Genomic DNA, 25280 nt, shown 5'->3' with positions numbered 1-25280 from the left:
ATGGAATTCTACTTTTTTCTCTTATTTTGTTTTGTTTTTAATTAAAAAAAATACTTTGAAGTCAAACTGTTATTAGAGGTGATATGCCAGCCATGGGCAAGTGCCAACTGCAAGACTTTATTTTGACTGCAGTCTCATGAGGAAAGCTGGCAGCTGGGAGCCCAGGGAGGCATGTCCTGAAGAAGGTGAAGAATTCAGCCAGACTGCTTTCAACAGCCTCTTTGATGCTGGGTGGCTGAGAACACAGAGCAGGGCTTTCTGTTTGTGCTGGGACAAAATATCCTTTAATGATTGTCTTCTGGGTCACCCTGGGCTACACTTGAACCCCTGTGGGGACCCAATCCAGTGCAGCAGAGCAGGTTTTCATGGAATGGATCACACAGAACCACTGAGGTTGGAAAAGATCTCCAAAATCATCGAATCCCAGCTGTGCCCCATGCCCACCTTGTCCCCAGCCCAGAGCACTGAGTGCCACCTCCAGGGATGGGGACTCCACCAGCCCCTTCCAATGTTTTTGCTTGAACATTTTTACTTCTGCCAAACACCCTGGTGTGGGTTGCACGGATCAGGATGCTTCTGCTACCATGAAATTTCTTTTTTCTGCTGGGGGAGGAAAATAAACAACTTTCCTTGAGCCTCTAATTTGGAGCCTTCAACGATCACCCACGCAAGAGACAACCCTGGTTTCAGTTCTAAACAAAGAAATAATTCCGTGTTCAGGGGAAAAAAAGGCTGCAAATGGGACTTGACCAGGTTGAGAAGACAATTAGTGCTCTGCAGCCATGGTGTGAGAAAGGGAAAAAAAATCTCACATTCATCATGACAGCCCATACTTTATTTTCACACAAAATAACTAACTCCTTTAGGATCAGGAGCACATGTAGCACTACCCCTGTCCAGAGCAAGGGGCTGGAAGGGGATGATCTTGAAGGTCCCTTCCAATCCAAACCATTCTATGATTCTTTTCCTTCTTTATTCCTTTTATTCCTTTTTAATTCCTTTATTCTTTTTTTATTTTTTTCCAGGGACAAGGAAAAATAAGTTTGCAGCTGTTTAGGGCTGACCCTCCCAACTTCTCCCATTTAGAAAGGCCCATTCCCCAAAAACCCCAAGCCCATGGTTTTTCACAGGGTGACTACATCAAAAGCAAGACAGTTTGGTGGAAAGATCAAGAGGCTTAGGGCCAGCAGTATTTAATATCTGTATTTTTCACTTTTCAAGTGTGGAAATGTTTCTGCATTTTCTGCTTGTCTGGAAGGTGGAGGGATGAAGAGGATGATGGAGGCAGCAGGGTTCCTTTGCACAGGGTGGGAACAGTTCAAGCTAAAGTTGTCTTCCCACCTGTGTTTTTCCATATCTTCCCCCACCTTTCACACCACAGAGCTGCCAGTTTTCTTTCAGAGGCACAACACAAAGGTGTTAACTCGAATTTCTATCCAGAGAGAGTGGTTGCATTCATCCAGCCTCCACATTCTTGCAGTATTTTCTCCAATAAGCCCCAAGCCTGGCTGGTTATTTTCTTTTTTTTGGGTTACTTTTTTTTCATCCTGCAGCTGTTGAGGGTGGTGAAGGATGGATAAGAATTGAACCAACAAACAAACAAAGAAGGAACTCTGAAACTTTCCAGATCAAAAAGCACGCACAAAATTCTCTTTTCAAGAGGTTTTAATGAAGAGTCATATTTTGAAACCTCTCACACTGTACAACACATTGAACTGTACATCAAGCTCAGATAAAAAATAAAGCTTTCTTACAAAGTACGTTTTTCCAGTGTTTTTTTTTCTTTTTTTTTTTTGCAGTAAAAATAGCTGCTACATAAAACCCTCCTGATCTTTGAAAAGGAGTCACAGTTATTTCCAAAAATAGAATTCATATTTTAATCATACAGAATAAACTGCAGGAAGAGACAAGTGAACTGAAAAAATAAGGCTTGTATATAAACTTTTTTTTAAAAGTACATGCATAGAAGTTGAAAAACATATGCCATTTATAAAGAAAAAAAGGTAATTTTACCCATATTAATATTTTTATTTTTCAGTTACAGAAGAAACCACAAACAGGCCCTTTTATGTCCCAGAATACAACATTAGTTTCCTGTAAAAATGCCAAAATGCACAAAGAATTGCCAGCTTCAGTCCTGGCAAAATCCTGAGCCCGACCTCCCTCCCTGCCCCCCAATGCATGCACACTGAGCATAGAACTTCTGCTGTCTCTCAGGCCAATTCAATATTTGCAGAAGGTTGTAGATCCTAGACAAACATGAAACCCCCTCCCACCCCACATTTGATAAGTTTACATTCATCCTATTTCAAAGCACACATACAATTAGTTTAATTTACACTATACAGTATCTGTTAAATAGGAACATCAGAGTTTCCAAAGGAATCACAGAATATATACAAATTGAATATTGAAATGGTATGATTTTCCTTCCCTTCTTTTAAAGGGTGGGGTTTTTCTATGTTAACAGTTGCTACATCTGGTTTTGGACACGAGAGTGTTTATGTACCTATGCAGCAAATTTCTGGAGTAGTAACAATAATAATAACAATAACAAAACGTGCTTTAAAACAAAAGTAATACCAGTTCTCCTTACTGCTCATTTCAAATAAATTAGTTTGTGTTTGTTTTTAAATAAACTGCATGAGGACGGCGGTGTTTCAAAAACATCCCAGCCAGAGCTCTGCTGGGTTTTCTCACAGCCAACCTTTGGTTCCACAGCCAACCCATCCTTCCAGGGCAGTGTCAAAGCGCTGTGTGGGGCAGGGCAGGCAGCTGGAACGCTGCCCCCAGGAGCATCCAGGGCTGTGCCCCCTCCCCAGAGCCCCACCGGCCGCTCCCCACACGGATGAAGCTCCCGCTCTGCCTTCCCCGAGCGCGGCGGGCCTGGCTGCCGTGGCTCCCGGCCATTGTCCCCACCACTGGTGACTCCAGATGGACTGCCAGGCTCTGGGATCAGTCCTCGGTGTCGGGCTGCACGCCCAGCATGGCGTGCAGCTCCTCGGGGGTGTAGCCCAGCAGGTTGTGCAGGTCGCACACGAAGCGGTACACGTAGCGCTTGCCCGACGTCTTGTGGATGATGTTCTTGTCGTAGTAGTAGCGCAGGCCCCGGCTCAGCTTCTCGTAGTTCATCTTGGGCTTGTTCTTCCTCCTCCCCCAGCGCCGTGCCACCTGCCAGAAAGCAAAATTCATTCAGAATTTGTTCATCTCATCTTCCTCTTAGTGTCTGACTAAAGAAAACCCTTCCTCAGTTAGAGCGTTTATTTGCTTTGGATGGCCCAGCCTTGCAAGAGAAGAGTTGGTGACTGATCCCACAAGAGACCTCGAGAAGCTCCAGGAGGAGGTGGCTGACAGCAAAGTGGAAGCTGGACCAGAGTCAGACAGATTTTACTCCAAAAGACCCAGGTTTGAGTTTCAAGCCCTGGGAATCATTTGTTAAACTTAGGGTGAGCTTGAGAGTTCCCCCAGAAGCCTTTGGTGTTGTTATGCTAAGTTGTCCATGTTCTGTTCCCCTATTGGATTTTGTCCAGGTTTCTGCTCCCCTTACTTGTTTCCTCTCTGTGGTTATTGTTCTAGAATGTTCTACCCCAACTGTATATATTGTTGCTTCCCCTTTATCTCAGGTCTTGGGATCCTGCCCCTCATACTGTGCTCCACGTTTGTTGTTTTCATCCTTTATTAAAGTTCCCTTTGGGCAACCCCATCAAATCTGCTCCTTCTCATTTTTGCCACCCTAACCCTGAAGTCAGGGAACCAGAGAGGTTTGTCACAGTATCCTCACTGTGACAGACACCAGTTTGTAGGGGATGGGCCAAAACATGCTTAAGGAGGTCAGGTTTAGGGAGAAATCACAGACTATCCCAAGCTGGCAGTGTCCCACAGGGACCAGAGTCTAACTCCTGGCCCTGCACTGGACCACCCCAAGAAACACAGAATATCCTCAGCTGGAAGGAGTCACAAAATGAACCAGGCTGGGAAAAGCCTTTGAGATGAAGCCCAAGCTAAGACCCAACACCATCTTGTCATCCAGACCATGGCACTGAGTGCCACATCCAGTTTTTAATCCTTGAACACCCCGAGGGACAGTGACTCCACCACCAGTGCAGCTCCTGGCCCTGCACAGGACAAGCCCAGGAATCACAGAATACCCTGAGCTGGAAGGGACCCCAGGGATCCAAGCCCAGCTCCTGTCCCTGCACTGACACCCCAACAATCCCACCCTGTGCCTGAGAGTTTTGCCCAAACACTCCTGGAGCTCTGGCTCAATCTGCTCTCTCAAAAAACCACTGTCTTACCACTGATCAGCTATCAGGCAGCAGGGGACAACTCTTCACTGGAAGTTCAAAGCTATGAAGTTCCTTGCAGTTCATTATTCCTCTCCCCTCTCTTTTCTTAAATCTAAACGTTTCACTGGACTTTTTATCTCTTAATACAATAATTTTCCTACTGGCAACAGTATCAGAAAATGAAAATGCATCACTATTAATGAATGAAGTTCCCAAAATAATTTAAAAGCAGCACCACCATATTTGATGTGCAGCTAAACACACATTATATCCAAAACTGGGCCCACAGAGGTCAGATCAGACCCCAAAATCTTTGTTTTCACCCCAATTAGCCACATACCTCATCTGGGTCAGCAAGTTTAAATTCCCATCCATCTCCTGTCCAGCTAATGAATGACTGACAGGACTTGTCAGTCAGTAACTCCAGAAGGAATTGCCACAGCTGGATAGGTCCACTGCCTGTTGGGAAAGAGGAGACAGAAAAACCACAAATTAATACCTCTGCCAGCTCTAACCACAAGCAATGTATGTGACCAGACTTGTATCACAGACCTGGTAATTAATCTGATTTATCTTTTTTATAGATCAGAAAGAAACCTAAGGTTTTACTCTATAGCACAAACCTGCTATTACCCATGGGAAAATGAAGTCATGTTTTTCATGGAAACAAAGGATTTGACAAAAGTTATGGCTTTCCCTCTCATATGGATCCTTTAACCCTCACTCCCACCTCCCAAACAGCTGCATTTTGAGCTCCAGGGCTTGTCCTGAAGTCTTTGGCTTGGCAAAGATCCTACAGGAAAAAACCAATTTCAGCATGGACTACAGCAACAAGGCCTTAACAACACCTGTGGGAATTTCCAAATCTGGGAGATTTTGTCCAAGCTCCCCTCTTTTTCAAACAGATCAAAAGTGCATTTGGTTTTTACTTGATCTCATGTGCCTGCCTCTTCTTGCTTTGGGTGGATAATCCCTGAGACTTTGTTTAGTAACAGATAAAATTAAAATTATTTGTGACTAGTGGTCTCTACCTCCATGGCACACGCTTGGAGGGAACACCGATGTTACATAAAAAATAGGAGTGACCATTTTGCCCCAGCACTCACCAGTAAAGCCAGCCAGGATGGCTGCTGGTATAACTGGTTTCCCTTGCTCCACAGGATCACTCCTCTCTTGAATGTAGTCTTTGAAGGACATGGTAGGTTTGCTCAGGCACAGGGACTGGCTGCAGTCATCCTCAAAGCTCTCATAGGATGGCACACGCTGCAAATCCACCAGGGAGGATTGGCTGTTCCAGGACTGCAGCATGGAATCTGAGCTCTCATAGCTCTCAGCACCACTGTCACTGGATTCGTGCTCTCTCAGCTTGCCTGCATCAAATAAAACCAATAAATATAAATACAAATACAAGAATATATAGAAAACAGGGATGAAAACAGGGATGAAAATATATAGAAAACAGGGATGAAAACAGGAATGAAAATATATAGAAAACAGGAATGAAAATACATATATAGAACATATATAGAACATATATAGAACATATATAGAACATATATAGAACATATATAGAACATATATAGAACATATATAGAACATATATAGAACATATATAGAACATATATAGAACATATATAGAACATATATAGAACATAGGATGAAAATAGGGATGAAAATAGGATGAAAATAGGGATGAAAATAGGGATGAAAAATAAAAATAGAAAACAATAAAAATAAAAATATAGAAAAATAAAATAACAATAAATAAAAGAGTGTTGATGGTTTCTTTCCCTCAATCCAGCATGTCCATATAAACCATGCAAAGGAGGAAGAGGCATTCAGAACATGGCCTTGGCCCCCATGGTTATCATGCAGATAACGACTCACCAGAGTTATCTATCAGCAAATTGAGATTGTTCCTTGGGAAATCTTGGTTTACTGCACAGTAGTTCACACCAACAGCATCTGCTTGGGTTTTAGGGAACAATGGGAAGTCTTGTTCTGGGTTGAGGAGATTCGGTGCCGTGGAAGTCTGACAGACGTCAGTCAGGAGACTGGGTTTGGGATAACTGAGGGGTTTAGGGTATCCAGGCATTTGCATTCCATAGGAATTCTGATCTATGTTAACAGCTGAAAAAAGAAACCAAAGAATTAGATGATTTTTCCCCTGGAGACCCTTAAACAAACTAATACACTAAATACACCAAATCAGATTCTGCAAATCCCCCTCTCTAACTTGCCAGCCACAAATGCCCATTGTTCATTCTTCAAGGAAACTACAGAAAAAATTGGGGAAGTTTTAAGCGGTTTTGAGCAAGGCTCTCCCTATTAAGTGGTGTAATCAGGCTGAGCTGAAGGCTGACTGTGGTAGAATAAAACACACCATCAATCAAACAATCCAAGGGAGCCAGCACTGCATCCCACACACTCCCAACAGCTCTAGCACGCTCTCAGAGCATTTAAAAAGGCCTAAACAGAATTCTTGCTGCTTCTCAGTTTTTGCCTCTGTTTGCTAGAGATGGGAGTGGTCATTGTGCTCCACACATGGAGGGCTTGGCATAGCAAGAGGAAATTTCATTTTCTCAAAGCCTTCGCTCTTCAAACGATTTCCGATATAAATTAGGCGACAATTGAACAATACAAGGAAAGGCTGGAGCAGCTGAAGTCAAATGTTCTCCTCAAGCACAGTAACTATTCTGGTGCTTTTTGTTTCTACGCTGGAATCTGTGACATGCTTAGAATAAACTGAGAGATGCAAAATATGAATTTTTAAAAACACTTACTTAAGGAATTATTATTGACCCAGTGAGGAACTGAGGTGAGGTGGGAGTTCTCCACATACTGATCCTGTGTTTTCTCTTGGCTGTCTGGGGAGAGGAGAAAAAGAAAAAAATTGGCTTTATAGTTTTAAAGATCCAACCTGTATGCCATGGAAAGCTCCTGACTCTTGGGAGTATTTTGGTACATTCACAAAAATTTTAGTACCACGCTCTATTTGTATTACATTCTCATACATGACAGAAATCATACCAAAAAAAAACAACCCAACAGGCTTTAAAAACCATCCCACCAATTGAATTTTCCCATTAAACTTAAAACCAACAATAATTGCAATGTGCTTTAAGGTTGGTTAAGTTTGTATTTATGGGGTTAACTGCTTTATTTATGGGGTATTTACAGTGGTTGTGCCCTGATTTCACTTATTCCAGTGATTTTCCCAAATAAAACCTGCCCACAGATCTACTCAGCTTGCACACAGAATGTCTGCAGTCATCTGCATCTGTGCTTGGCATACCAAGGATGTACTGACAGTGCTGATAATGCTGTTATTACGCAAGTTTAAAAGTTCATTTCGAGTTTTCATATGCAATAAAACCCCTCATAGTGAAACCAGTGTTGAAATTGAGTCCCATTTCTGTTTCTGTTAGGAAAGCCCTAAACCAAAAGCTTTTTCTGGCTCTCTAACTACCTTTTATCATCTGCTCCAGGTGCTCCCACAGAATATCACCCACAAAGTCAGGTGCCAGTTCCAGGAAACGCTCCTTGCCCAGGTTGCACAAGTCTTGGCCACTCATAAGAAACTGATGGAAATTCACATTTGCCAAGCTGAACTCATTGGTAGCCCATGAAAGCCACTGGCAAACTTGTTGTTCAGTCCATAGCCAGGGATCTGCAAGACAGGAAGGATCCAACATTTAGAGATAACTCCTGGCCCTTGTCAAATATCTTCCTTATAAAACAGTGAATTAAAAAAAACTAAAACTGTTTAGCCAAGTTATTGAGCTCTGAATGAATTCAGAATGAATGTATTCTTGAATTTACAAAAAAACCCAAACAACTCAGTTCTCCCTTTTCTTTCTGCATTCACTTTCAACCAGAGATGTCCTCAGCTTGCTTGGCTCTCTCCTGCTGCCAAAGCATGAGCTCTCCATGCACCCATTTTTAACACCAGCAAGTCTGGCCTCTCCAAGGCAAGCTGTGCCAGATTCACATAGGATCCATTCTTGTATTTCCTACTGACATCATTCTTGCCTTTTCAAAGAGCAGCTATTCAGCCTCCTCCTTAGCATTAAAAGAAAAAAAAAAAAAAAAGAGCTTATAAATAGCAAACACTTACTATTTGGGATACCCAGCCGACACTGTTCCTTTGTGAAACCACTGAAAGTATCTTTCAGGGCCTGACTCATCACAGCCTTGCTGCACGGGGTTAACAGAGGCAATTCACAGTTGTTCGACTCTGCAAGAAAAGAAAAGGGGTGGAGGGGAGGAAGAAGACACATTAACTTCAGGGCACTGAAAGGACTGATTGGCTTTTACTGTTTGAAGAATTAAAAAAAAAAAAAAAATGCTAAAAAGTTGGAGTTTTAAAAACAGAGATCTCCATGCTCTAAAATCTCTGTGCTACTCGTTTGATAAGATTGCATCACTAATTAGAGCTTTGCAGCTTTCCATGCATAGATCCTTATTTACTCTCAGTAGTTACATAAAGTGCCTTTGTTGCAGGGAAACTTGATTATTTTTTTAAGGGAAATGAGACTGCTTATTCCTCTTTTACCACCTATAATTTGCCCTGAGACTTCTTTGCGACTCCAGACAATCTTTATTTAATTTGAGAGCTCAGTAACTGACAGCAGGGTTGTGAAGAGCCAGCTTGCACTACTCAACACTGCATTTCAGACCTTATCACATCTCATCACCCAGGCACATGGTGCAATGGATTATTCCATCATCTGGACCAAACAAGTGTGACTGGTAACAAGCTGGGGGTGAATAATGCATCCAACCACAAAGCTGGCACCATTATATGTCAGTAAAAATCACTGATCTACTTCACTGGCTTTCAAATTTACAAGAAGATTCTATTTTAGGGATAAATTCAGCTCCCACTCAGCTTTTCTATTGGTCAAATTTTACCAGAAGATGCCTCATTTTATCACAGGATGATGTCACAGAATGGGCTGGGAGGGACCTTAAAGCCCATCCAGTGCCACCCCTGCCATGGGCAGGGACACCTCCCACTGTGCCAGTCACTCCTGGCAGATTCCAAGCCCGTTCAGAGCTGTGCAGCTCCTCTTGCTCTCCCAGACTATCTACAGGCTGCACTTGTGCTTAACTTCTGCTTTTACCACACCCCTCCTAATATCTGCAAGCACTTGCTTTGCTGACCAGAGCAGGTGACTGATTAGAATCACACTAGAACAAAGGACCTGTGGTTTTCTGGGTTTGAGGGCTTGAGGTTTTTTTCCTTTCCCTAAGGGGAGATAAAAGCAGCATCAGGTAAAATATCTACATTTTGTCAGGGATTTTTGGCAAGGATATATAGGGCACTCTTGGTGGGATACTGACCTACACACACACAAATAATAATAAAAAAAAATCTTAGAACATCCCCGCCTTGTTTTTTAAAGTATGGAATAAAACATACTGAGATTCAACACCAGAGAATCAAAAAGCTTTCAGAATATTTGCACTTTAATTATGGTTGAGATGTTGCAAATTTAAATACATTAAAACCCTCTTTTTAAACATTTTTAAACTCTTAGCTCTGCTTAAACTCCTACTATGGCTTCTTCCATGAAAAACCAGACTATTAGGCTACTGCATCCCAGTTCCTAATGATTTTCAGTATAGAAAACAACTATCCACAAAGAAACTCACATGAATAAAACCAAGCACGTACACAGAAGTCTGTGCATTAAACCACCCAGGAAATGTTAGTTAAACCACAAAAATATCTGCTCTACCAAGTGGACTAAGGAGCAAAGTGAAGATTTACCATAAGAAGTGGAGTCAAATCCTGTTGGCACTTCCTGAAGCGTTTGGTCTTCACTGAGTGAGCAAAAATATCCAGCAAAAAGCGAGTTGGAGCTGTCAAAGGTGTCAAACGCTGGCTGACGCTGCAGGGGAACAGAATAAACACAGAACCACGTCAGCATTCTGCTGCAGAGCTGTGAACTCCTCTGCTAGGAAGTGTCTGGGTTTGGTTTCCTAGATCTGGAGATCATGCACAACCACTACCTTGAATGAGGCAGCTTTGAAATGCAACCACAATGAGGGCACAGCTTCTGCTACGTGAATAAAAGCCACTGATAAGGGCCCTCGAGGTGGGGGATGTGCTGCAGCTTACAGTAAAGCCAAATCAAGATATTCTTGGGTTTATTTCCTGTAATTGAGGCTTTTAACAATAGACAATGCTCATGTGTGTATAAATACATATTTATTTCCAGGTGCATTTTAAAGAAATCCTCATTTCCTTAACCCTTTAAATTGATTAGCCACTCGATGAGGATTTGATGGCAGATCAGTAAATTATGGGAAAACTGCCAGTGCAAAACCTACAGTAGATTTATGAATTTGTTTTTTTCTTCTAAAGGATAAAACTCATCTGAACCACATCAATTGAAGCTACACAGCCAGCTTTACATGACTTGAGGATGGATGTTACAGCAACTTTTACCCTTCTGCCTTACTGGGTTTGCCAGCAACCACAATTTGAAGTCTTTCAAGTGCTCAGATGCTCAGTGAAACACTTCTACTTTCATTTTATAGCAAGGGATAAACAAGACTGATAAAAATGTTCCAGATAAAACTGGTTTCTACTGATATACCGACATTCAAGAAATATTGTTATATTTTGAAAATGTAATTCCTTTCAAACTTGACTTGAGCCAACTGAATATGCCAGAAATACTGGTATGAAATTACTAAATTCCCCTCAACCACTTTAGTCTTTGGGGGGCAGAAGGAATGTGAGCAGAGGAGGAAATAACTTCAAAAACAACTTATGAAACTTGCTTGTCAGTCACAGGGAAACCCTATCTGCAACATCTTGAGGCAAAGATGGATAAAAGTTGCCTCTGAGATTTTTTTCAAGGCACCTGAGGATAGAACATTGCTCTGGAAAGCTGCAGCTGGCCCATGGCTGGAGACAAAGGCAACTTGCAAATGTTTGGTTTAGGCAAACACTGATTTGCCAGCTTGTGCCAAAGGAGTGGATTTAGCTGAGGACAAGGCAAAGATTTTCAGGGCAGTATTCACGTGCAATACAAAAAGCAACCTAAACTATGTTAATGGAACAGCAAATTAGGATTAATTTTCCCTCTCATTCCCTAATTTTTCACATAAAAATCTCCTGGACAGCAGGGACAAATCATGGAGCTCTGTTTCAGGTACTCCCTAAGTCAAAGGCAGCCTTGGAAAGGCTCATGTCTGAATAAAACAAGTTAACATCTACCAAATCTGCTGGTAAAAGATTCTTTATACATTACTAGATAAAAGCTCTGACTCATCTCTAGTACCTAAAAGAAAGGGCAAGTTCTTTCAACACAATCTGGAAACTCCTGCATTTTGTGTAAATGACCCTTCTCCTGAGTCACTGGAAAAAATGCTGTGGCATGTGAATGAGTAAAATCCATACCGTGCTGGTTTCAGATTTCAAAAGGGAGAAAATTAATGTGCAAGCATGTTCTTCATTTCATAGTAGTAAAAGAGGAAAAACACAATGCAGGATGAATTCTGCTCGTCCTATCAGTTTCACAACTACTTTGTTTGGCTTTCCAATACATGTAATTATTGCAGGGTGAAATAAAATGGAATGTGAACAGCCACAGCACAGCAGAACACAAATCTCTGACTTAATTCTATGAAAACTGAACAGCTTAGAGCAACCACTGTGCTAAGGGCACACAGATGTTAAATTGGGGATCTCCTGGATTTTTTTTTGGAGAAAAACAAAGGTTAAGAGGGGACATAAAGCATCAGAGCAGTGAACATCCCAGAGCCTCACTGATTCTTCAAACTTTGGTCATTCCTCAAAGCTACTCAGAGCAGAAAGGGTCTCCCTGATCTTTACATTGATCAATGCTGTGTAAAAAATTGATACTGGGATTAAAGAGCAACTTGCATGAACTGAGCCTTTACAGGTGCTCTAAAGGCTCAGTCTTAAGAGACTGTAAATTTAAAAACCTCAGTTTGTAAATTCTGTAAGAATTTAAATTGTAAATTTCTGTAAAATACTGTTTGTAAATTCACGGTCTTAAGAGACTGTAAATTTAAACACCTCAGTTTGTAAATTCCTTTCAAAACAAGGTAACAGACACAGTCTACCTAAAGATCAAAGAAATACAATGATTTTTGGAGTTGTTACAATGTATTTCACTTCCATTAATAACAGTTGGAAGTGAACAACCTACTTTTAATCCAAACTGGGTTTAGGAAGGTACCAAACCTGATCAGTCCTACCAGGACAGGACTCTGCCAGCCTCATCAAATTAAAGATCTCCTGCTGCCCATTCTTTAACCTTTATTTTGGCAGAAGTTCCACCAACACCAGCAAATCTGAGCTCAGTTCTTGCTGCCTCTTTTAAATTTAGGGAATGGAGAGAGGGAGCCTTGTTGGGGGAGAGGGTTCAAGATTTGCACCTTCCCATTTCAGCCCTGCTTTTCACATCTCTGTGGAACTCAGTGGGAATGCTCTGGCAGAAGATTAGAGGGGAGCAATGAAACCTGTGCTCACTTCTTGTCCAATTCCTGTTCCAGCACTGCAGGAACACAACAGGAGCACTGCTGGGAGCTGCCCCAGCTGGGTTTGGGAGCTGCCAGCTCCAGGGTACTCACCTTGAGCATTCCTCTGTACATGTTGGACACAGGAGCCACTTGATCCATGTTCCTGACCCCAAAGTCACTCATCTGAAAAAGGAGAGGGGTCCCATTAAATGCACAGCCAAAGGAGGAGGAAGCAGATGTTACCAGATGTTACCAGATCCAGCTCTGGCAGTGAGACACAGGGAAAGCTTTTCTGACATCCCAAGCACACAGCGTTGCTGGGATGACAAGGCAGCTCCCACCTTGTTTTTTAGCTGGGAGAACTTTCACAGAATTTGTGTTTGCCTGCAAAGGCCACAGCAACCCCCTTGCTCTCTGAGTACCTGTCTCTTTGGGTTATGCTCCAACTTCTCACCCATTATCTGAGGTAATCAGTTTTGTGTTATTTTTGTTCCCTCTCACAGGCCATGATTCACCTCAGACTTTGGCTTTCAGAGGAAGAGGAGTGACAGAGTGACACGGTGATACACCTTCACCCCTTCAGGAATAATCAGAGAAGCCAATTCCCAGTGTCCCCAGCCTCGGGCCTTGACTCCTTTACTCCAAACCACATTATCTTGTACATTTTCTAAACACAGGATTAAAGCATTTATAAAGCTTTAGAGGGCTTAAGTTTCAATTGAAAAGGGGTTAGTGCAGTAAAACACCCTTTTTAAAGGGCTGATAATGGGACCACTATCAATATGTTCATGCCATTGAAGTCAAACCTTTATCATATTGCCTCTATGACCAGGAACAGAGTTGTGTGAGGCCTGTGTGACTTTTACCCCATATATCACTTAGGGAGAAGAGTGATAAGATTAATATCGAATGGGAAAGATCAAACATAAGGAATAAAGCCACTTTTATGGCCTTTGTTTAGGTTTATCATGATGCAGCAATGCAGGTGTCAGTGAATGATACCTTATCAAGCTACACTCTTAATTTTCCTTCCCTTTTTTCACAGCATTGGGTGAATTCCCTTGCTCCACAGCAACTGCCTGAAAACATGCACTTGTACTTAAATCACAGAGGACACTATCAAGATTTCCACTAAACTGCGGTCACTTACTACAAGCCAAATCTATCACTCACCCTGTTAACACAAGGGAAAAAAAATCACTTTAAAATTCAGAAAAAATCGTAAATTAGGATCTTAAAATAAGCCCAGCTTGTTGAAAATGGCAACACATTCAAAAGCTGTCCATATAAACAGAGGGGAAAATAAAACATCCAACAGCAAAAGACAAGGAACCCTTTCATCCTTTTAAATAGCTGATCACTTAAAAATAAAACTAAAAAAAAAAAAATCAGCAAGAGTCCTTAACATGAAAGGCCTATTTCAACTTGACTGGGCCTTCTAATTGAAACAAAATAAATCAACTGACACTGAAAAGAATATTCATTAATGTTACTCAAAAAGTGCAATCTAGTGAATGATGTTTTTTACCTCAAACAGCACGTACAAATATTTGATCTAAATTACACATCTCATTGAGCAGCAAAGAATTTCACACAGCGTGAGTCTCACTCAGCAAGCATCCTAATCTGTTCATTAAATTTGCCACAGTTTAAACAACTGTTTATCCTTGCATTTGGCTGGGCTTTTAAAAAAGTATATGGCGATTTCCAACACCCTTTGTTTTGCCTTTGAATTCTGCTCTGGTGCCCAGGGATAACTGGCTCGGGGATTTGAGTATTTGAGGAAATATTCTGTGAATATTCTGTAAATTGAGGTCTGATCCCTGGTTAGGAGTACAAATAAGACTCCTGGCACTTGAGTGCAATTCTGACCTCTCCACAAATCCTGTTAGGCACTTCCCAGTCCACTAAAAAGGATTCTCTCCTTCCTGCCTTTTTTTTTTGTTGTTGTTTCTTTAGAGACGTTTAGGGCCCTAAGACAAAAGGTTTATACCAAGTGTTGATTACACGGCATTGCTCATTAACCCAAGTCCGTTTTTCTCCACGCTGGGTTTGTTCTGAAGGAAAGCTTTGGAAAAATGAGACCCCGAGCTCTGGCTGAGGAACACATGGAGATCCTCAGCATGTTTTGCAACACTCCAGCCGAATATCTCAAGCAGAGGAATTTCTATACCCTCTGCTCATCCCACATCAGCTCTCTCCCCATCTGCAGCACAAATTTCCAGCCCTGAGATACGAAACCCTTACAGACAAACAGAGCTGGAAAGGCAACACGGATTGGCACAGAGGGTTAAACCTGCCTTTCTGCTGGACTTAAAAAACTGCTTTTTTTTTTTTTTTATAATTCAGAAAAGCCACTACGGCCCAACACGGTGTGACTGGGCCTCACCTCCAACTCCTCCACTAATGCTGATGACTGCGACTTGCCAGCTATAATTGGTTTAACTGGCAGGACACCTTCCTCAACACCCCCGCATAGCTGAGTGGGTGAACCAGAACAGGGTCAACAGGATCAGGCACTTATTAACTAATACTCCTGAATTCTGATCGCCGCCTTTTCAGTAGCAGCAGCAGCAGCCAGGTGCCTGCCCACAGCTGGGCACAGCTGGGCAGCATCCACATGGACAAGGGAAGCGCGCTGATGGCTCAGCTGTCCCTCCAGTGTTATTCCTCCTTGGTTTTTTGAGGGAATTTTTTTAGGGGGGATAGCAGGCAGGGGGATATAATGGCTGGTTGTTACTTTTCTTTTAAATGGCAAATTTTTTTCAGTGGAAAAAGCAGCCTCCTTAGGAAGAGTGTAGGAGAGAGCGGCGTGCCCCGTACAGCCCCCGAGCTCCGCCGGGAGCCAGCCCGGCTCCTCACACACATGACACACGCTTCGCCCACGTATAAAAAACTTCGGTGGGCAGATCACACAGCCCAGCGTTTCGGCTTTCTTTTTTTTTTTTTTTTTTTAACTCCCTTTAAACTCCTAACCAAATCCAGAGCGCGCTGCCCATTAACCCCTTCCTGCCGGGGCCGCGGCATCCCCCGGGGAAGGAGCCCGGGGCCGCTCCCCTCAACCCCTCACGGCACCCGGGGAGGCCGGGGCTCTGATCGCCATCCCCGGGGAGAAGCCGCGGCGCCCACGGGTCGGAAGCACCAGCAAGGAGAGCTCCTGGAACCCCGATGAACCCTTTTCCCTTTTCTTCCCCCTCCGTTCCCCCGCCTCACCTGGCCCCCGATGCCGGCGCTCCTGCGCTCCCTCCCCGGCGGCGGCCCCGGCCCCACACGCGGCGTCCAAGGGATCGAGGCGCCGCTGCCTCTGGGCGAGCCAAAATATCCTCGATGCGGCCGCGCCGGCCAACAACAACACAACAGCAGCAGCAACGCTGATCCCGGCGGAGAGTCCCGGCCAAAGCAGGGGGGGCACACAAGGGGCGGGATGCGGCGGGGAAAGGCAGGAGGGTGCCCGCGGTGCGTGGGCGCTGCCGGCCGGGCCGCTGGTGCGGGAGGCCCGCGGTGATGCTGCGCTGGTTCCGCGCTGGTGCTGCGCTGGTTCTGCCGCCTCCCGGCTCCGCTCCGCGCTGTGCCGCCCGGCCGCCCTCGCAGGCGCTCTTCAGCGGGCGGGGGGAGGCGGCCGGACCCGCCTCCCTCAAGCCCGGCCCCTCCGCTTGTTGTCGTCGCTGGTACCGGCACAGCCGCGCTCCGCCAGCGCCGGGGATGCTAAGAGCGGCTCGGGGAGGAAAAGTGGGGGAAAAAAAGGTGTTTTATGTCATTCCGACAGACGGATGTTGGTTTTTTAATTTTGTTTCCTCCCCACTCCCTGGCTATACGTGAGTTAATTCATGCTGGACTTTTTCCATGCTTGTTTTTTAATTAATGCCTCTGGTCGAGATGGGTGAGATTAGGAGCGTTAACCCCTAAAATTACAAATGGAAATAGTCTATTTGTACTATTTCTTGAAGAATTAATTTCTTGAAGAATGAATTTCTTCACAGAAAGGCTGATTAAGGCATTAGATGGTGGAGTCACCATCCCTGGAGGTGTTCAGCACTCCGTGCCACGGTTTGGTGCGCTGTCAAAAGTTGGACTCGATGCTCTCAAGCCATCTTTTCCACCCTGATTCTGTGATTTTCCTCAGCAAACTGCGACACTGGGTGCTGTGGAACTTCAGGGATTATGTCATGTCGCACCTTCTGTAATTATTTTGGGGAGTTCTTAATATAAAACGGGATGCGGCGCGGCGAAGCTGCAGCTTGCGAATCCTGACGCTGCAGCCTGTGAAACGGAGTTGGCGTTCCTCACACCTTGGGGGAAAAAAAATAAATTTGGTGGCCCTTGGAAAGTTGCAAGGAGCTCAGTGACACGAAAATGTAAAGTTACTTTCTGCTGGATTTATTTTGTCCAAGTGAGTTCCCTCTGATTTTGTGGACAAGCAGGATTGGGTGGCTTTTTTTAGTTTGGAACCACCTAACTTGCCTGATTCTCTTGCCAAATCACCTACAAATGATTTGTTTATGGTATTATTTATTTATGATATTATTTATTTATTTTATGATATTAAACTCTTTGTGTGCCTGCAGACAAGGGACCCATGTGCCCTTCCCAGCTGGCTGACCATTGGAGCCACCCTTTCCTCTTGCTTCCCCCTTGACTTCCCTGGATTTGCAGTGAACACCAGAGATCCAAACTGCCCTTAGAATCAAGCTTGCTGTTACACCTTGCTTTATTTAAAGTCCCATTTCAAATTAACACTTGTGTCATGGGGTTGTAACTTTTCCTATAATAAGAGCCCACTAACTGCTATTGTGCAGCTCCTCACCAGATTTCAGCTGATTCTTTACATTTGCCTGTGAATATTTTTGCCATTAAAAAGACACGGTTTCTTTGGCCTTGCTGGTGCAGTTGTCAGGGCTCCCTCCTGTATCTCCCAGCTATTTCTGGCTGTAGCAAAAACTGCATTTTTTTTCAGTGTTTCTTTTAAACTCCTCAGAAAACTTTCTCCTCAGAAAAGCAGGATATATTTCATCCCTTAGGGTCAAATGTTACTGGGAAAATTGTGACAGTCTACTTTGAGAGGCTTAAAGATGTGTCTTGATTATGCCAATGACATTTCTTACTCCAGGAGAGCCCTGATCTAATAAGGCAACATCTGCTATAATCCTAGGGGAAACCATTAAAAACTGTATGTCAGCTGCATAGCAATTTTAATTATAACACTGACAAAAACAATTATGACACCCTTTTTATAGGGGAAACATCTGTCAGAAAGATAAGATGAAAGGCTGGGAGTTATTTATTTCTTGCTAAATTAACATTCTGGGACCCAGAGCAAAATTGTTAACCTGGCCATATTTTGCTCTATTGAAAGGTTGTATTTTTAGAGCAGTTCTCCTTATGTAAGAGTATTTAAGTTCATTAAATTTTACTTATTGTTAGCATAGAAATAGACTTCATTAGAAGTGGTTTGTGCTTAGTGGGCTGGATGATGTATGAGGAGGGGCTGGGGGAGCTGGGTTTCATTAGTTTGGAGAAAAGCAGGCTAATGGGGAATCTCATTGCTAATTTCAACTCCTTAATGGGAGGTTGGAGCAAAGGGAAAGCCAGGCTCCTCCAGAGGTGCACAGAGGCAGCAGGGAAAATGCCAATTCGATATTTGGGAATGAATATTCCCAGTGTGAGTGAAAGCTTCACCTGGGGGAGTCTCTGATCTGGAGTGGCCAAAGCCCAGAGCAAGCCCAGCAGGTCAGAGCAGAGAGCTGAAACTTTCCTCTCCAGTCCAAATTCCTCTTTAATTCTCTGTCCCCTCTGCATGGCTCATTTCCAAAATGTCACATCATTAACTTAGAGAGCAAAAGGAAAAAAATAGGTTTGGCTTGGTTTTTGTTTTGTGCCTGTGTGTTTGGTTCTATGTTAGGAATTGTCCGTCCTCCTCACAATTTTCTGTGGTTTTGTTGCTGTGTGTTTTGGCACACGGTGAGCCAGAGACAAAAGGGGGAGTTAGGTATCAATTTAAGGATAATCGAATCAGCATCTAGCTGCAATCATCTGAGATATTTTTTTCTGATATTTTCAGTTTGTTTTGTTTTGTTTTGTTTTTTGGTTTTTTGTAGGAGTGGAGGAAAACTAGCTGTGGTGCTCAAGAGTGAAGTAGCTAGGAAGGGAAAAGGAAAAAAAAAACTGATAAAGAAAGAAACATTGCAAAGTTCTCTTTTCTGTGGTAATCTACATAGTTAAGACTTTTTTCAGTCCTTCTCAATCATAATTTTTTTGTTTGAGTGAGGACATATGCTGAAAGTGAGTTCTGATTTTTTTTGCTGCCTTTCTCTGCAACAGTGCCTCAGAAATAAGGAGAAGAATTGCTTTCTTGCAATGAATTTAAGTAAAGGAGCCATTTAGATTATTTTGAAGTACCTGGCAATGGATGGCTGTCCAAGGGGATTATTTGGCCCCATATTTCTGATCTGAGCAGCTGCAGGGCTGAAGGGCAGCAGCTGATGGTCAGGGAAAGGCTTCACTGCTGCCTGCACACCATCTTCTCACTGGGGACGACAAAGAGGGGGAACAAGATGCTAAAAATGCCGAGGTTTGGAGCGTGGAGGGGGAATGTGAGGAGGCAGGTATGTGGCAGGGCTGCATTGCAGCTCGGACAGAGCAGCTGTGACTTACTCCTCCAGAATTCCTCTTGCGCCACACAGGGACACACAGGGCAGTGAAAATCCCTCTCGTGCTGTGCTGTCCCTCATCTGCATGTTGGCTCAGCTCCTCTGCCTCAGGAGGTTTGGGGTGCACGTGTTCCTTCTCCTCCTCCTCCTCCTCCTCCTCTTCTTCCTCTCTTCTCCTGGAGCAGCCCTTTGCTGGGAGCCCCAAAAATGCCTGGTGGGCTCTCATGGTATCCAGAAGAGCCCTGCACCTCCTCCCAGTGCTCCAGGGATGCCTCCTCCAAAGAGAGTTTGCATTCAGCAGCATAAATAAACAGAGGCATCCTGAATTTGAAAGGAAAGGCTGTATATTTGTGCCCCTAAAAAAGACAATTAACAATGAAGCTCCAGTGGTGGCGGCCGGCTGTAAGTTCACAGAGTGAAGGGTCTCAGGAAATAACATCTTTGAAAAATAAAGGCCTAGCTCTCCCAGCTTGAAATAGCAACTTCAAACAAGGCACTGTTATGGTTGAAACAAAGGATGAAACTCATTTACTCTGCCATTCAAACTCGGCTGAAACAAAATATTTATACAGGTTTGGGGAGGAAAGGTGGGGGCGTTGGATGGCTTTTCAGTCAGACATGGATTGTTCACTGAAATAAATTGTTCAGCTAAAACAAAACAAGGCTTGGCTGTCCCCACTGGAGAGTTCTCCCCATGGTGTTTGGGGCACAGAGTGTGAGCAAGGTAATTTCTGCGAAGGCATGGCAGTGAGTCACAAAGTGCAGTGTTATTTGTGTGTGTGTGTCATTACTCTGAGCACATGCAAACCAACACGGCTAATTACTGCCCAGAAAAAATAAATAAATACTGTGTCAAAGTTTGAGCAGCAGCAGATATTGCTACATTTTGGCCTTAAAGTTTCACCTTCATAACTCTCAAAAAAGTCAGGTGAACTCCTAGCTGCATAAAATATAAAAATTTGAAGTGGTTATGCATCTGCTTGTTAGTTTTTTTTTTTTTTTAATTAAGTGAAAATGTTGCAGGCATGCCTCAAATAATGTTGCCAGTGGACAGGAGAGATGCCTAACACATGAACTGTAGGATGATGCCTCATATGATTGAAAAACTAAACCTTTACCTTTCATACTAAAGCAGCAGATTAGTTGTTAAACTAGTTAGTGCTTGAGAGATTGCTCATACCATTTTGGGTGTATTTAATTCATTTCATGCAGTCTGAGCCATAAAACAAAAAGCACATGTTAATATTTTAAGGCCAAGTGTATTCAGAAACAACAGAGCTTAATAATTGCACTTGGATGACTGGGTTCAAAAAAGTATGTTTGAGCTTCCTTTAGCAGCAGAGCTTTTTCTTTTATTCCCTGCTGCTTTCATTTAAGAATTACTTTGCTTGTGCACAAGCTTGTGATTCTCCTGGTCAGCTCACTAATCACTGTGATGTGCCCTTCAGTGCAGCGAGGGCAGGAATTCATCTTGCTGGGTGTGGGCCCCTTTTTTCCTCCCCCCTCTCACCAAAAAGTAGAGGAGTTTGGCATCGTTGTTCTGTGGCTGTTAAAGTTGTGTGCTGGCACTTAGATAAAGTGTGACAGCTGTTTAAAAACTTTGCCTTAGCCCTAGGTGTGTAGATAATGATGTTCACAGCACAGAGTGTGAGAGCCCGTGCCTCAGAGCTCTGTCACTGCTGCTCTTGTGCTTCTCTAAGTGGGAACTGTCCCTGTGAGCCCTGGGAATATTTTTGGAACAGTGACTTAAGATTATTACTTTCCATGCTGACATATTCCACTGTGTGTCAGGGCTCGAGTCTTGGCATCATAGAATTTGTTCATCTTTTATGTTTTCTTTTTGCCTTCTTTATTATTCTCAGCTGACTTCATTCTCTTTCAGCTGGAGCAGAGGACACTGAGGGCAGAGCTCCCTGGGATCTGCAGCTCCTCCCAAGGGACAGCTCTGGGAGAGGGACAGGGACAGGAACCTGGCTGGAACTGGGCCAGGAGGGATTTAGGTTGGATTTTAGGGAAAGGTTCTTCCCCCAGAGGGTGCTGGGCAGGGAATGGTCACAGCCCTGAGGCTACCAGAGCTCCAGGAGCCTTTGGACAGGGATGCCCAGGGTGAGACTATTGGGGATCTGGGCAGGGCAAAAAGCTGGATTTTAATATTCCTTGTGGGTCCTTTCCAACTCAGGATATTCTGTGATTAATCCCTCACCTCCCACTTCTCTTTTTCCCCTCATTGATTTTTGTCTGTGCAAGCCAAGTGCTGGGCAGTGGCAGAACTCGTGGCACTGAAAGTGAGAACAGAGTCATTTCTAATCACTTGATTCCTTTTGCCATCATTTCACCCATGGATCCCTCTTACTGCATGCTCAGTGCATAGACACAGCCTCACAAAAAGCACAGCAGTGACTCTCTCTGTGGTCAGTGAATAAGAATATCTCTGTTTACACAATATTTTGAAATTCATTCCGGGCAGGTGCTGCGTGTTGGGACCTGAGGGAGCCAGGGTTGTTTAGCCTGGACCAAAGGAGGCTCAGGGGGAACCTTGTGGCTCTGCACAAGTCCCTGCCAGGAGGGGACAGGCAGGGAGAATCAGGCTCTGCTCCCAGGAAACAGGGACAGGACAAGAGGAAATGGCCTCAGGCTGTCCCAGGGGAGGCTCAGGTTGGACTTCAGGAGGGATTTCTGCACTGAGGGGCTGTTAAGCTTTGGAGGTTTGGAGTCCCCATCCCTGGAGGTGTCCAAGGAAGGCCTGGATGTGCTCTAAGCTAGGGACAAAGTGGGGATGGGTCTATGATCTTGGAGGTCTTTTCCTTCTAAATGATTCTGGGATTCTACTGGGATGTGCGTTTCTAAGTTCTAAGAGTGAGGAAGAAATTGGTGGCTTCTCTCCTGACCCAAGCAAAAATTCAGGAGTAGAGCACTGTAGTGAGCAGCACCCACCCCACTGTTGAGGATCTCAGCCTGAAGTGTCTGGAGCAAAAATTCATCTATTGAGTGATTTTTACCAAAATAACCCATATGTCACATCTACATCCTGTTTGACTTTGACTGAAATAACCCATATGTCACATCTACATCCTGTTTGATTGACCTCCTCTCCTGCTGGAAGGTTGTCCAGGCCCATCCATGAGGGAATCCAACCCTACTCCCACAGAAGTGGGAAAAGCAGAGGCAATGCCAGGTTGAGCTGTAAGTGGATGAGAAAATGGTTGTGTCCACTGGTGCCTACATTGGCAGACTTGGAAAACTGCCTGTGTTTCATTCACAGCCATCTCTGGGAAGCTCAGTTCCATCCTAGCCAAGCTGGCTGAGTTTCTGCTTTTACTTCCCCAGGGGCACAATGTCAAATTAGTCATTTTTACAGGAGCAGGGAGCTTTAGAGCAGCCCCAACATACGTTCTCTGGAACACTGACAAGATAAATTCACTTTGTACAAATACAAGCAGCAGTTGCTCTATCTGTCCTGCTTGCTTTTTCCTTTTTTACAATGGAGCAGGTGCAATGCCTGTATCTGTTATCAGTATCTAATATGGTTTGGGCAAACAAGGAATTGCTCACGTTGTCTAGGTGTTGCACACAGGCCATTAGTCACCCTGTCTAGTGCTTATCACAATTCAAAAAAACAACATTTGGGATGAGTCATTGAGATTCATTAAAGAATATCTTTGTCACAGCAGCAAATGAGGGAGAAGTATGGAAGGGATGGGCGGGGGAATGTTTAATATTTGTGGAGAACATAAGACATATGCTGTGTACCAAGTTCTTGGGAACAATCCTGGTTTCACAGGCTATTATTAGCAGAGAAAAAAGTGAACTTAGTTGTGTTGATCAACCCTAGGAAGCAAATTCTGTGTTTGGAGTGTGAAATAATTCACTTTTTTGGGGTGGGCTGGGTTATAGGGTGTGATATCCCACCCCAGTGTCCAGCTGGGGCCAACCCATGAGTCTTGTTCCACCCTGTGTGCAGCCCTGTCAGTGTCAGAGGCCCCAGAGCACTGTGGTCCCCTTGCCTTGCTCATGCTCCCAGCAGAACAGACATTCCTGCAGGGTGTGACAGGGCCACTCCTGTGGCCACATGTCCCTGTCCACTGTGGCCACCTGGTCCTGTGTGAAGCCTGGATGCTGCAAACACTCAGCAGGGCCTTAGTGACACACAGGACTGGTGGCACTGGCCAGCAAACACTCTGAGGGGCACAGGCTGTGCCAGGCTGGCATAAAACAAGGGGAAATCATTTCCTTAGCCCATGAGAATCTGCTGGACCTTAGGCATTGGGGCTTTTTCCTCTCCTAGGAACAACAAAGTCAGCCTCAAAAAAACCCTTTGTGAATTGTATTTTGAAAAAAACCCCAACAAAGTAAACCCAAGCTGTGATTGATCAAACCCTTGTATTCTTTTTGCTCTTTTAAATCCTATTTTAATTTTTTTAAAGCATGTTTTCACTTTGAGTTGTCTTTTTTCACAAACAGCGGGTTTTGGTGGAGCCCTGGACGCACCAAGCAGAGGGAGGGAGTGCTGTGAGCAGTTCCTCTCCACACAGATCTCCATGCAGAGGCTTCCCCAGTGGCATGAATTCCCCTCTGCGGGCCAGATGTGCTTCTCTCCTCGCAGGAGATGAGTGTTTCCATGGCTGAGCTGTCCTGCTGACAGCACTGAGATTTCTGGAGTCACTGCTCACTCCCAGGTGTGAAGTGGATTGCTCTCTGGCCTGGGGCAGATAAGCAGCCACAGCACTTCATTGCTGCTTCTCTCAGCATTGGAAATCTTTTAATTAGGAGTGAAATAAACTGTCCACATTGTTCCTTTTTTTCCTGTAGTGCAGTCTCTCTCCTTTGTCTCAGTGCAATCTGGTTTTCTTAATGTGGCTGATTCAGAAAGTAAGCTGAGGGTTGCCCAGAAATCTTTAAATGAGAATATAGATTTTGCTATTATCTTTATGGCAATAATTCAGTTTCTTTTTTAGCAATGTGATAAGTTATTGCCCCTCACATCCCAGCTTTCACTCTGCATGGAAATTGAACTTTGGAGGCAATACACTCTCAGGTGTTGTGCAGGGGAGCTCTGCTGATCCCCACTGGGCTTCTTGGAGTAGAAGCTGTATTGTTTTAGTGCTCCTGACTAAACCCAGGAGAAACTGGAGTTGTGTGCAGCTCTTATCTCAGGGGAACACACACTTTGGCCAGGCAGGAAAGAAACTGAACAGATTTTTAGAGATAGGGATATTGATCTCACCTTCCTTAAATTCCTTCTGTGCTTTCCCAATAACCTGGCATTTCTGGGAACCCAGACCCAGCATGTGCCAGGGTTTATGGGTGGCAATTATCCTTAAATACCCATTCCCTGGACTTGGACCCTCTGTCTGTTCCCAACGTTTTTGCAGTTTGCAGCCCTGCCTCAAACTGGCAGAGCTTTTGCTGCAGCTCCCGAACACCAGACACATTTGGGGCAGAGTTGTGAATCACAGAACCACAGAATCCCTGAGATTGGAAAAGCCCTCCCAGCCCATGGAGTCCCAGCTGTGCCCCATGCCCAAATTATCAAATATTAGGCCCAAGAGACTGAGGAAAGGAGCAAGTCTTGAAGCAGGCTGGTCTCATGGCTGGTAAAACTTGAACCATCAGAGAAGTGGAAAGGAGTCAAAACATATCCTATTGAAAATACACCTTTTTATAGAAATTGGTGATGTGATTTTGGTTATCAGCTTGCTTTCTGCCACAGCAGCTGTGGCTGGAAGTGTCCAAGGCCAGGTTGGGCCTTGGAGCAGCCTGGGACAGTGGAAGGCGTCCCTGTCCATGGGAGGGGGTGGGACTGGATGAGCTGTAAGATCTTTTTGAATTTAGTCCTAATTGT

The 25280-nt window shown here is 44.1% G+C and overlaps 1 protein-coding gene across 1 annotated transcript; it reads right to left on the bottom strand.

Annotated features, from left to right (window-relative positions):
- Window positions 1-1647: 1647 nt before the first annotated feature.
- Window positions 1648-16376, bottom strand: ETS2 (ETS proto-oncogene 2, transcription factor). The gene is made up of 10 exons (XM_064705358.1): window positions 16005-16376; window positions 12903-12974; window positions 10063-10183; window positions 8404-8523; window positions 7756-7956; window positions 7070-7153; window positions 6174-6416; window positions 5393-5656; window positions 4627-4745; window positions 1648-3171 (listed from the first exon to the last, which is right to left on the bottom strand). Exons 2-10 carry the CDS (start codon window positions 12972-12974, stop codon window positions 2956-2958), a joined length of 1440 nt encoding a protein of 479 aa, XP_064561428.1. The 5' UTR covers window positions 16005-16376; the 3' UTR covers window positions 1648-2955.
- Window positions 16377-25280: the final 8904 nt, after the last annotated feature.

The sequence above is a fragment of the Zonotrichia leucophrys genome, chromosome 1 (genome assembly GCF_028769735.1).
Source record: "Zonotrichia leucophrys gambelii isolate GWCS_2022_RI chromosome 1, RI_Zleu_2.0, whole genome shotgun sequence".
NCBI lineage: Eukaryota > Metazoa > Chordata > Aves > Passeriformes > Passerellidae > Zonotrichia > Zonotrichia leucophrys.
Note: the sequence above shows the minus strand (reverse complement) of the source record. Positions and strands in the feature narration are given on the sequence as shown.

Bases quoted from the DNA above. Each gene is read 5' to 3' on its own strand.
- ETS2 (XM_064705358.1), bottom strand. From the start codon at position 12,974: ATGAGTGACTTTGGGGTCAGGAACATGGATCAAGTGGCTCCTGTGTCC. The intron at 10,184-12,902 runs GTGAGTACCCTG...GTTCCCCTGCAG, and splicing joins TGTACAGAGGAATGCTCAAG to CGTCAGCCAGCGTTTGACAC. The intron at 6,417-7,069 runs GTAAGTGTTTTT...TTCTTTTTTCAG, and splicing joins GGTCAATAATAATTCCTTAA to CTGTTAACATAGATCAGAAT.